The sequence below is a fragment of the Paramormyrops kingsleyae genome, chromosome 9 (genome assembly GCF_048594095.1).
Source record: "Paramormyrops kingsleyae isolate MSU_618 chromosome 9, PKINGS_0.4, whole genome shotgun sequence".
Taxonomy (NCBI): domain Eukaryota; kingdom Metazoa; phylum Chordata; class Actinopteri; order Osteoglossiformes; family Mormyridae; genus Paramormyrops; species Paramormyrops kingsleyae.
Genome location: NC_132805.1, coordinates 27,310,690 through 27,322,823, shown reverse-complemented (window position 1 = coordinate 27,322,823; position 12,134 = coordinate 27,310,690). Strand labels below are relative to the sequence as shown.

Sequence of the window (12,134 nt, the reverse complement as noted above, 5' to 3'; positions counted from 1 at the left end):
CTCGTTTGTTTTACGCGTTCAGTCACGTGTATATGCTTGTAGTGTGATCTATTCCACAGCATGGAAGACAAACAAAAAACAAAGGCATGAAAATAATATGACAATACAATGGACAAAAAAACAAACGAAAGAATAATTCAGGGAATCCACCTCTCTGCGTGTCTAATAAGGCACCACCAAAAAAAAGGAAAATTCACAGGAGACTTTTCTGCAAGCCAAAAGTGCCCCTGTCAGCTTTGATCTTTACAGACTGCGCCTAATTCCTCCCAACGTCTCCGGGATCCAAATTTAACTCCGCATGAATATTTCATCCCCTCAGAGCGTTTATTAGCAGTCCTCTCGGTCACAGGGAGCTCCCTACGAGCCATGGGGGGGGGGAGAAAGTCACCAATAAATAACCAAAACAGTTGCATCACTCAAACATGCTGCTCAAAGCTTCCAAATATGTTAAGCGGAACAACCTTCGCCGGCCCGCCAGCCGGCCTCGCGGAGGAGGGGAGAGACAGGTGTTTTTGGATGGGGCCGTCTGCCCGTCGCCCACAGCGACGCTCCGTTCTGCTCCGACGGCCAGTGGTAAATCACAAGGCTCACTCCAGGTACAAAAGGTCGGGCTTAATGCAGCAACGCTGCTGCCCTTTCTTTATTTTCACATTCGATTAAACGTGGTGAATAAATGGGAGGAAAAAAAAACATTAAAACGTGTTTCCGGTCAAAGGTTTTAACAGTTCATTCAGGGACACAGAACCATTCATTTTGGGCAATTACACACATGCACCCATTCATGAGAAAATTTAATTTCTCCTTTCTTGTTCTGGACTTTTCAGGGGACTGCAAAGGGGTTCACTGACTGACCAGGGAGAAAACGCCTTTGTCACTCTGACTTTGAGCTCCAAGCTGCACATTAACATGCTGCAGCTCTCCACAGCAATTAAGCACAATTTATTTAATATATGGGAACATCTGGCTCGCAACTATATGCGTGTTATAATCTTAAACACCTTGTCACAAAGGTTCATGCCACTCTCTGTACTTAATTACACCATACGCTTATGGAGGCAAATCAAGGATGAAAGGAAAAAACTAACAATAAACAATAAAAATAAACGTGACCGGAATGGTGCTTCATTGATAAACTTTGAGATTTCTAATAAATTATAGCCACCTTCAATTATGCAAATTGTCCTTTGATTATATCATGAACAATTAACCGTAACATAGAATCTGATAAAGAACCTATGACAATTATTTAAAAAGAACAAAATTGAGCTTGCATCTATGTGTAATTTAGCTATAAACATTCAAAGAAAATGCCTTCTTTGATTACATAACTGGCTGTTCTGTATTTGATCAGGTAATATAATTATATGTGTAATTGTGTGTATAATGAGATATGTCTAGAAGAAGGTGATTATTACATTCATATTCATGTATTCCTAATTTTATTTAAAATACTAATTTAAGCAGATGAGAGAATGCAAGTGTGCATCCTATTCTTTGCTGAGCTTTGCAGTCTGCATCTGATGACTCACAATATCGTGTATCTTCTACATTACAAGTCTTTCAAACATCCATCCATCCATCCTTCCATCCATCCATCAACTCCCTAACCGCTTGTCCTAGTCAATGTTGCAGAACCTTTCAAACAATGTATCCAACAAATACGCCCATACTTATATTACAGACTGTTTGAGTTCAATTTGACCACATATTTCACCTAAAAATTTGGGGTATTTTAGTTTTTTAACGCTATATCACACTAAAATGTGATAATTATTCTACATAACCGCTTACATCCCATGAAAAGCTCAAATGCTACTGAAGGACTTTTACAACAATTATAAATTTATCTCACAGCATCACTGACATTTTTATTTAAAAACGTTATTCATTCATGCAGCAGGATTTGTAGCAAAATCAGCATGTGTATTACTGCATGTGTACATCATTCTGCGCCCATCCATCTTCCAGCTGCTTTAGGGTCACATGGGGTGCGGCTAGCGAGCACTATACACTTATCTTAATCCTCCCCACTCTCCACCCTCCACCAGATACACAAACACACATACTAAGTGTAATTTGGAGACAACACCAGAGGAAACCTGTGAAAGACAGGAAGAACATGCAACTTCACCAGCACAGAGCAGGATCCGCCCCCTAGCTGTGGACTGTATTTTTATATACATATAACATATACAATATATACAATATACACACACACACACATTTGTATTCATATATTTGTAGGGACTGTCCATTCATTTCGGTGGGTAAAACCCCAATCCCAGGAATGATGACCTTAACTCCTACCCAACCCTAACTTTAATCATAAGTAACCAAAAAATGCTAAACTTTTGGCATTTTAAGTTGTTTGATTGTATTCACAGATTTTTTTTTTATATATAAAATTGTTTCCCTTATGAGGACTAAAAAAAATGGTCCCCACAATATCAAAATGACAGGTTTTTATCACACTGTGGAAACACGTACACACATACTGTACATACATACACTAGTGGCCAAAATTATGGAAACACTTCCAGTTATAAGAGATTGCATAACTTTATTCAGATGTTGCTCCAGTTACTTATTTAATCTTCCAATGTAAGATATTTGTAAAATAATACATTTGATGATTAAATAAGTAACTGGAGCAACAGCTGAATAAAGCTCTGCAATCCATAAATACTGGAAGTGTTTCCACTAGTGTAATACATTATTAACAGCAGGCTGGATGGTACAGTAGGTCAGAATTTGGGAAACCTGCATGGAGTTTGCAGTTTCTCGCCATGTCAGACTGGTTTCCTTCTGATCCCACCCCCCCCAATCCCCCCCCCCTTACACCCCTGTTCTCCCTGTGACAGCCCATCCCCCCCGCGACAAAAATATTTCATGGGAAAGGGTAAATAAGACGAAACAATTCACTGAATAGCTTAACATCGGTTTATATAATATACAATTACCCAAGGAAGCAGAGGGCACAGGCGGGAGGTGGCCTGGACGGAGTGCCTGTCCATCACGTCTTTCTCTTTTCAAATAAAATAACCCGATTCCATGTTTTTCGTAATAGAAATGGCTGCACCGATTGTTCTAATAAACGAAAGTTACTTGCTATCTAAAAACGAAACGGCAAAAGAATATGAATGATAAATTGTGTTCGCGCTTAAGATGGCATTAGAAAACGAGATGACATTTAATTGCTCTAACTTTGCTTGGCGCAGACAGTCAACGGTGCCGCGGTCAGGTTGTGAACAAGGAGAGATTTCACTGCAGGCATCACGACGCCGTGATGTCCATTAAGAGCGTTACGAGCCTTATGCCGAGCAGCCAGTGCGCCGGCTGACGCTTATAAAACACCGCAGTGCACATCGGTTCATCATGGCACTTATTTAATTTTAAAAAATCGTTAAAAATTTAAACGGTAAACCTGAATTACCGCCGCATTAATGCCAACGGCCCACGAGGCACCAAACAGTGTGGCAGGCTGCAGTGAGGCGCGTGATGGACACTGCACTTGCAGTGCCTTATTCATTACAGTCTCCTGCGCGAGATCGGTGCACTCACACACATCAAATTGAAACAGATTACAGGAGGGGACCTGGGACACGCTGGATCTTCTCCAGCACAGCTTGCTCATATTCACGTCGCTACCTTACTCTGAGATATACTTGGAGGACCCCGGTCTGAGTAAATACAAAAATATATATCGATCTGCGTGGCAGTTCTGACAAGAGGTGGACGCGGTCTCTGAACTTCAAGGCGCTTATCGTGAATCAGGGCTGTATGGCTGCGTTTTTTTTTCTTCTTACATTCAGTCTCTCGAGATGCCGAATAAAGGTCAGCATCATAAACACATTGGAACATCGACCGCTTTCTTCCACAAAACCCTTCGGAAAACGCCGCTCAACTCTCATCTGCCTTCGCTAAAGCGGCTCGCCGCAAAAGTCCAACAATCAAACGCTCCTCGGTGAATGTGCTCTTACAATCCCACGCTGACCTTTAAATGAACAAAATTAAAAAAGACATAAGCGTGGCTATAAACACACTTATGATACCGATTAGGCGGGGAAATCCTCTCTGAGTATTACAGCAGCTCGGGTTTCAAGTTTATTGGCGACCCAGTACAATCCATTGCTACTACCATGCTTTCTGCAGACTAATGTGGGGCTGCCAACTCTCACGCATCTGGCGGGACAAAGAGGCTCACGCGAGAAATCTGACGGCAAATACAGTGGTACCTCAGTTCTCGAACTCATTACAAATCGAATTTCTTAAAAGTCGAACCAACCAGTCCGAAAGAAAATTAGCTAGAACTCGATCTGAATCTTCTGATCAGAAGTCAAACCGTGAACACCGACCTAGGATAACTTGTCACACCGTACATCTCTCAGCGGAAACAAAGGGTAGCTTCAGTCTCAGCCTCGCATTCGCTGTGATAGCATGGTGCATGTTTACACTAGCTGAATACATATATAGACAGTAAAAATACATTTAGACAACGATAGACAGAAACAGTAATTATTATTATATAATAAAATACATTAAAAATAAAGATTTCTTAATTTAATATTAATAATAAACCATTAGTACATTTAATTATAATAATATTGTTGTGCCGAGCAGGGATGGAACGGAGAAAAAGGCGCAGATGTCCGGCTATTGGGGAATACGGGGTTTAATTACAGGTAAGGCATGCAAAACGCAGACATACAATACAATGACCGGACTGGGGAAACAAACTGAAACGCAGACAAAATACAGAGGACTAATGACAACAAACAGAAACAGCTGATCACACGGGGATTCCACACGGGTTTAAGGAGGGGGCGTGGCACACAGAAGGAGCGGACGATCGGGGCAGGACACATTATTTTTTTAACTTTATTACACATTGTTTGGGTACATTTATTTTCTTACTTTACAAATTACTGTTTTGATAAATGTGCTTAGATGTGTTTAGTACAGTATATGCTCTTCTTGTTTTATCCGGTTCATTTTGTGTTTAAATGCTAAAAAAAAAAACATTTAGGTGTAATTTTTTGGGGCTAGGAACCAATTAATTGGTTTTCCATTATTTCTTATGGGGACAATTCGATCACAACTCGAACTTTTTAGGATTCGATCCGGAGTTCTGAACGGATTAAATTCGAGTTCTGGGGCACCACTGTATATTGTATATATTATTCCTTTAAAAATCTAACAGCTATATCAAAAGCGTTGGAGCAGTTTGCACACCCTACAGACTATTTACAAGGTAATAAAGGTGTTACACGTATGTAAATACGTATGCATGTGTGTGCAGACTTGTTTAGAATTGAAAATCTCACTCCAAGCCAAACCAAAGCGTGCAACCCTTCTAACGATATACTAACATTAAAAAAAACAACCAAAAGAACAATTACAGCTTCTCTATATAAATAAAGGAAGAAACACACTCCAGACAGTAACTGCATCATATATATACTGTGCACGTTCTCTTTAGGTCACGTGATTCCCTCCCACAGCCAAAAACATATGCTTAGGCAAACCAGCCCTCATCAACTGGCTAGTGTGTGAGTGTGCGTGTCCCCTGTGAGGGACAGCCCCCCTGGGAGCTACGCACATTGTGACCTGTGCTTCCTGGGATAGGCTCCAGGCTCGCCATGTATGCACAGGTGGAGGGAGTGAAAATTATATGTATATTTAAATAATGACAGAATCCCAGTGCGACACAGAAATATTAATTCGACAGGGTAATTAATTATGCACTGCTTTACGGATAGCAAAATGTATTTTACCATCCATAGAGCTATGACTGCGTAATCAATTAATGAATAATTAAACAACTGTTTGACTTTTTAATTTCATGAGAAGGGGTGACTGCATAATTAATTAATAGCTGTGTTACTTCAGTTGTATGTTACTTATTGCTCTTACATGATTACCTGTGCTTTCCAGTTCTCTCCCTATTCTCTCTGTTGCTGGTGGCATTGTCATGGCAACAGGCACATAAACCCTTCTTTAACAGCAACAAGGTGGCCAGGCATGACACTACACATTCACTGTGCACTGCTTCTCTGAAAGCACCCGCTTCTGCTTTGCAGCTAACAAAATCACAGATTTCCATTAACCCATGATATCCTCACAAAAGGTGACACCGATGTGACATTTAAAGCAAATTTTCTTGACTTTCTGATACATAAGCTGGACTTTTCCAGGTAACTGATTCAGATGTTGGATGAGAAACACAAATAAACATGTTTTCTAAATGCATATGTGGAATGGAATTTTATTAATCCTTGGGTTTTGTGACAACACCACTTAAAGAAAATCCAACCATCCTAGAAATGCTTTGAAAACATTTCCCTTAAATTAAGTGAGCTGTGTAAACCAATGTACCAAATGAACCAAATTTTCACCACCTTTTTTTCGTGCAACTTCAGAAAATGACTACATGTTTATTTTAAGCTACTTAAGGGAAATGCTAAAATTAGATCCAGACATTTAGCAGAATCAACGCCAGTGGGGACATCGGGATTAAAATGACGGGAAAGATCTTCTGCATCTCATGTGGTCCCTGGGGATCCAATCTCCCAGCCTTGTGACACGAAAATCATGTCGCTGTTAACCCTATCTCAAAGTCACCATGACCATGTACAAGGATTAACAGCAGCATCAGGTCCAGAAGAAATCAATTTCAGCTGCAGGAAAATGAATGGGCTCCAAGACCTAGGGGCGCGACTGCAGCCTCATACTGTACGGATTTCTGTAGCCCACAAAAAGGAGCATCTGCATATGTGCAAACCACCATTTTCTAGATTGTTGGCGCTACAATTTAAATTATATAAAATTATATATAATATACACAGTCGTATATGGTGTGTGTGTATGGAGTAGGTTTATATTACATTGTGGGGACCAACAATGTAATAAAAAGCTGTTTTTTGACATTGTGAGGACCATTTTTCAGGTCCCCAGAAAGATCTGTGAATGCAATCAAAAAAGTAGAAAGTCTCAAATTTTGTTTGGTTACTTATGGGTAAGGTTAGGGCTGGGTAGGGGTTAAGGTCATCATGTTGGGATTAGAGTATTCCCCATAGAAATGAATGGAGAGTTCCCACCAAGATATAATAACCAACCTGTGTGTGTGTGTGTGTGTGTGTGCGTGTGTGTGTGTGCGCATGCCCTGCGATGGGTTGGTGCCCCATCCTGGGTTGTTCACTGCCTTGCACCTGTAGCCTCCAGGATAGGCTCTCGACCCCCCCCGCAACCCTGAATAGGACAAGTGGTTTCAGAATGGATGGATGGATGGATGGATGGATGGATGGACACACAGTTGCGCATTTCCCATAAGGCTTTGTATTCTTTTTCATATTCAGTAGTTAACCATGGTGTCCTTTTGCAGTTTAAAACTGCATCTGCAGATTCCATGGCCATTTTTTCAAAAAGTAGTGAAGTTGAGATTAGCATGTAATGTTTCAAAGACCCCAGGGCAGCAAAAGCAAGCCAACATCACACCAACGTTTCTGTCCGACTGGGCAGGAGTCTGACTGGCACTCACCTGTGCTGTCGTCATAGACAATGGTGACCGTCTTCCACTTGAAGAAATGGACCAGGTCTAGAATAGCCCGGCTGAGGGAGGAGAAATCTGGGTAGAGGCTGACGTAGAAGGAGTCCCTGTTGTCAGAGACCTGGTGCTTCCATTTGGTCTGGATGTGGGGCACGCCCAGCGCGTTGCAGATGGATTGGACGGCATTGGCCGAGGAGCTGTGGGAGGGGCCAAAGATGGCCGCCACCCCCAGGGACAGCTGGTCACAGGCTGGAGAGAAGACAGAAGTCTGTCAATGACAGGAGGAAAGAAAGGGCAAATATGCTGACAGATCCTATGCTAGCCAGGGTAGGTACATAACTGTACCATCAATGCCCACAAAACCAGCTCTGAAAAAATACATATTAAATAAATAATTTTCTTGATTCTATGCACTAAATTCATTTCAAATAATTTATTCAGGCTGTAAACAATGTAGTGTGGCATGCACGTATTGGTAGCTGGTGTCTAAGAGAACTAAAAAAAACCATTGATTAAATCATTTACTGAATATAGTAAATAAGTATATTAAAGTTTGATTTAGTAACAATTTATTAGCTTTGGAGGTCTAATGGCTGTTTGCTTAGAGGAAAGGATTGCTACCCAGTCACCAAGCAGTCAAACCTCTTCCTGATGCCTTTTTATAGTAAAGATTTTTTTTTATTAAACAGGTGAAACAAAGCTGATCCCTGTCAGATTCTTGAATTTATGTTTGTGTATTTCCAGAGTCCTATGGACAAACTTAGCAAGGTTCCTGCACAATCCACACTGAAATAAATGAAGAACAAGTGCACACTTTTCAATCCATTTTGCACTCCTGCTGTCCAGAAGCTTGTTGAAGGTTGAACTGAATTTAATCCAGTTTGGTCTCTTTAAACGCACAGCTGTAATTTATTCAGACTGATATCAAAAGCCTAACATAACAGCATAAAAAAAATTAAATTGGGCTCAATCCTTGTAATGAGAGGACATCAGTGTATGGGTACATATGCTGGCCGCAGTGTCCCATTTACGCAGTGAGCTATTTACGGACTGTGATTTACAGTCCCTATTTACTGGTTGCAGCTTGGGGAACACTGTGACATAAGGCTATGCACAACGCCACCCTCTGTGGGTGCAGGATTCTTAAAACCTTCAAAATCAGAAATTATATATACATAATGCAAAATCACTGCAGCGATTAATCATCCAAATTTGCAGTGGGATGGCCGCGGTACACAGCGACCCAGGACTTTCCTAGGAATGGACGGTTAACCATGATAGACTTCATCATCAGTGCCACTCCAGCTGCTTATGGCTGTCATTATATAAAACAAATTATTTTTTAACCACACAGTTATGTTTTTCCTGGCATATACACACCAGTAGATGACTAAAAACCCCACTCAACCAAATACAAACACAGTTCTTAACCGCTGATTAAGTACAAGTTATTTTTTTTTTCTATAAAAAAGTTTTTTTTTTTTTAAAGTTTCACTTTACCTTTTCTTGAAGCTTCAAAACTGTCATAAATGTTAATCCTTTGGATGTCATATGTCAGAGTTGTGTTTGGCAGTAGAGTTCTGTTTCTGTTGATTGTGTTTAAAGCAAATTTGAAGGCCAGTTCTTCTGCTCCTGATGGGCCACTTTCGATAGATTCGAAGATTCCGCCTGGATGAGGAACAGACAGAATGTTACCATTGGGTTATGAATTCCTACTATGTGATTAGCATTTATTCAAAGTGACTCATTTCATAATTATTATTCATAATTTCCATTTAATATCTGGCATCAGAAAACTGTAAATCTGTCAAATGAATGATCACTTCCATATCTACAGTCACGCCATCTCAGACCTCAGATTTGACCATACAGAATCCCCCCACCCCCACGCGCATCCTGAAGGGACTGTTCGGGTCACTGATGGAACACACCTGTGCTGCATTTTCGGTCACATACTTAAACCCTTGGGATAGACCATATAGCTAAGTCTCATTTTTCCTTCTTGTTTTCGGACGCCGTATTCCATGACCATCAGCTTGATTTTTCGGTTTACGATTTTGCATTTTTCCCAACACCATCTTTATACAGTACATTATATACCTTTGCATGACTTGAGATTCTGATCTTGGAATAGCGATTCAGCTTTTAGAATTAAAATCAGCAACTGGATCCTAACTTGAGAGCTTCTCGACTCCATGACGTATACAGTATGTATCTTTATTTCATGATAGGCATCAAATATTTCTGCAGTCACTGGTCATCTGAACACACACACACATACATACATATTACTTGTTTATTTTACAGCATATCAATGAAAGAGTCAGACTACTTACATATCAATACTGCAGCAAAAGATTGAAAAATGCTAGAGAAATTGAATTACAATATACATGGCAATTCTTTCACATTTTTTTATGATAACTATATGCTCTAAATAAATTGAGGCTTCATATTAAGATTATTGTAGTGAAATGAAAGTTTCATTAATCATATTGATCATGAAACCCAATCAAAATACAGTAAAGAATGTGGGCATCCAGTGAACGACAACCACAAGAAGACAATTGGCAACTATGACTGTGGAAATTTTACCCTGATTAACATTCTTCCCAAGGGGGAAGCCTATTTGCATGTTGTGATGAGCTTGAAGGAACTGATAACTGTTAGTTAAATTGGATGAACTATAATTGGAAGCCTAGGCATTTGCAACCCTCATTCATACTTAATAGATGTTCACATAAATGCCTTTCCCCTTACATTAATGGTAAATTATGTGAAAATATAAAGTAAATTAAGCTCCTTAGACATGATACTGATGCATCATTTTGCCTTTACTGAACGACTGGAGGTCAACACGACCATCTATGCGTGTTGCATTGAAGAGTCTTCTGTAGTTTTATCTGACAATCATTATTTCATTTTACTTTTCATCTCTGTCCTGCTTTTCCTGGGTGAGGTGATGGAGTTTCTTTTTTAAAGCGATGATTTGCCATTGGCGCGCATATATTGCAGTGCTTATTATCACGTATACAATCGTACTCTTCTTCGAGACAAACACACACGTATGGGGAGCCGTGAGAAAAGCTTTGCATCTGAGCACAGCCACTTATCTCGTGCCCCTAGAGCATTTTTGGGGGGGTGGGGGGGTTAAAGGCCTCGATCAAGGGGCTAATGAAGATGTGACTCTTCTGCTGAAGCCAGGCCCAAACCAGCTACCTTCCCATCATGGGCACTGGGGGCTAACCATCCACCCAACACGCCTTTGAACCTTTCGAGGGAGCCAGGGTGACGCGTGGTGTCAGTGCAGAAGTCCTGCCCTGAGAGCCACTGTGCCATAACCACATAGGAGGAATTCAGTAATATGTGTGCAAATCCATGTCAGGCTCCATGAGTCTGCAGGCAGAGTTTCAGAATGTCCCCCCCAAAGCAATGAGCATCACACTGCAGTGCTGAGTAACATTCTGCCTAAAAGTCAATCAAGTCCACAAAAAGAAGATGCCCCTAAAATAATAATAATAATAAGAAAAATAATAATAATAATAATATTAATTGCATTGCACTACAAGAGCATACAGTACTCACAAAAACAATTTTAAGCTTCACAGAAGATTTCTTCATAGAGTCGCATTTCAATCTGAACAGACAAAAGCATTCAGTGCTTTTTTAAAGTGTCTACGTTCAACTGTTGCCTTTAATGAATATAACAAATCCTATGATTCTGTGTTCGTAGTGGTAGAAATGTTCCCATAGTGATCATCAGAGGAATCCTGGTGGGTGGCCCTTGGTCTTCCTGTCATACCCAGCTGATTGCAGTGTATAACTGACACTCAGTCCTGCCTCCTTCAATACATCACAGCTGGCATCACGCAATCGATACAAAATTCAGTAACGGTTAATTATTAATCAAACAGGTACACGCTCCGCAATCAATGCTCTTGTGTAAGTGGGCACCGCAGCGTTTACCCAGATTCACTGTGCTCTTTATGATTGTAACTCAAGGCGGGCTGGCTGCTGATCACGCCAATCTGTCAGCGTGATCGATATCGTAATTCTCTGTAGGCTAGTTTTCTAACTGGAAGCCTTGAAGTGCACTGCTTCTATTCCTGTGTTTCCACATTGCTGAATTTGATGTGGCCAGTACAAATGTATCAATAGTCATAGCTAGTCCCCTACAGAGGAAGGAAATAATTGCATTTTATCTCATAAATGTCATTGCTTCTGTTTCGGCTTTTAGCCTCTCTTGTTGTAGAATTAAAACAATATTAAAATCTCAAAAAAATTGGAAGAGATGTTATTTTTGCACCTTTGGTGATGCTGTTCTCCTGAATCATCGCAATAAATATTAAGTCATTACATTAAGAAACAGTGTGACTATATTTATGGGTGGGAAACGCTATGCTCCAACAAACAGAACAATTGCTTTGATTGATATCATTTCAGTCGATAATTCTGATGTTGTTAGTAGGCTAACATGATTTTGTTTTTCTGTCACAACAGCCCCATGCCAAACTGAGGCAGTACATTCCATGGTTTAATTTATGCAGATCAGAGAACTTGAACTTCTAAATTACAGTTGGAAAAAAGA

General features: G+C 40.3%; 1 protein-coding gene across 1 annotated transcript in view; it reads right to left on the bottom strand.

The window, feature by feature from the left end:
• The window catches only part of grik2 (glutamate receptor, ionotropic, kainate 2), a 144,685-nt gene that overhangs the window by 92,624 nt on the left and 39,927 nt on the right, over positions 1 to 12,134 (bottom strand). The window contains 2 exon segments of the mRNA XM_023806230.2: positions 7,538 to 7,795; positions 9,047 to 9,214. Of these exon segments, the coding sequence (XP_023661998.2) occupies positions 7,538 to 7,795; positions 9,047 to 9,214 (426 nt within the window).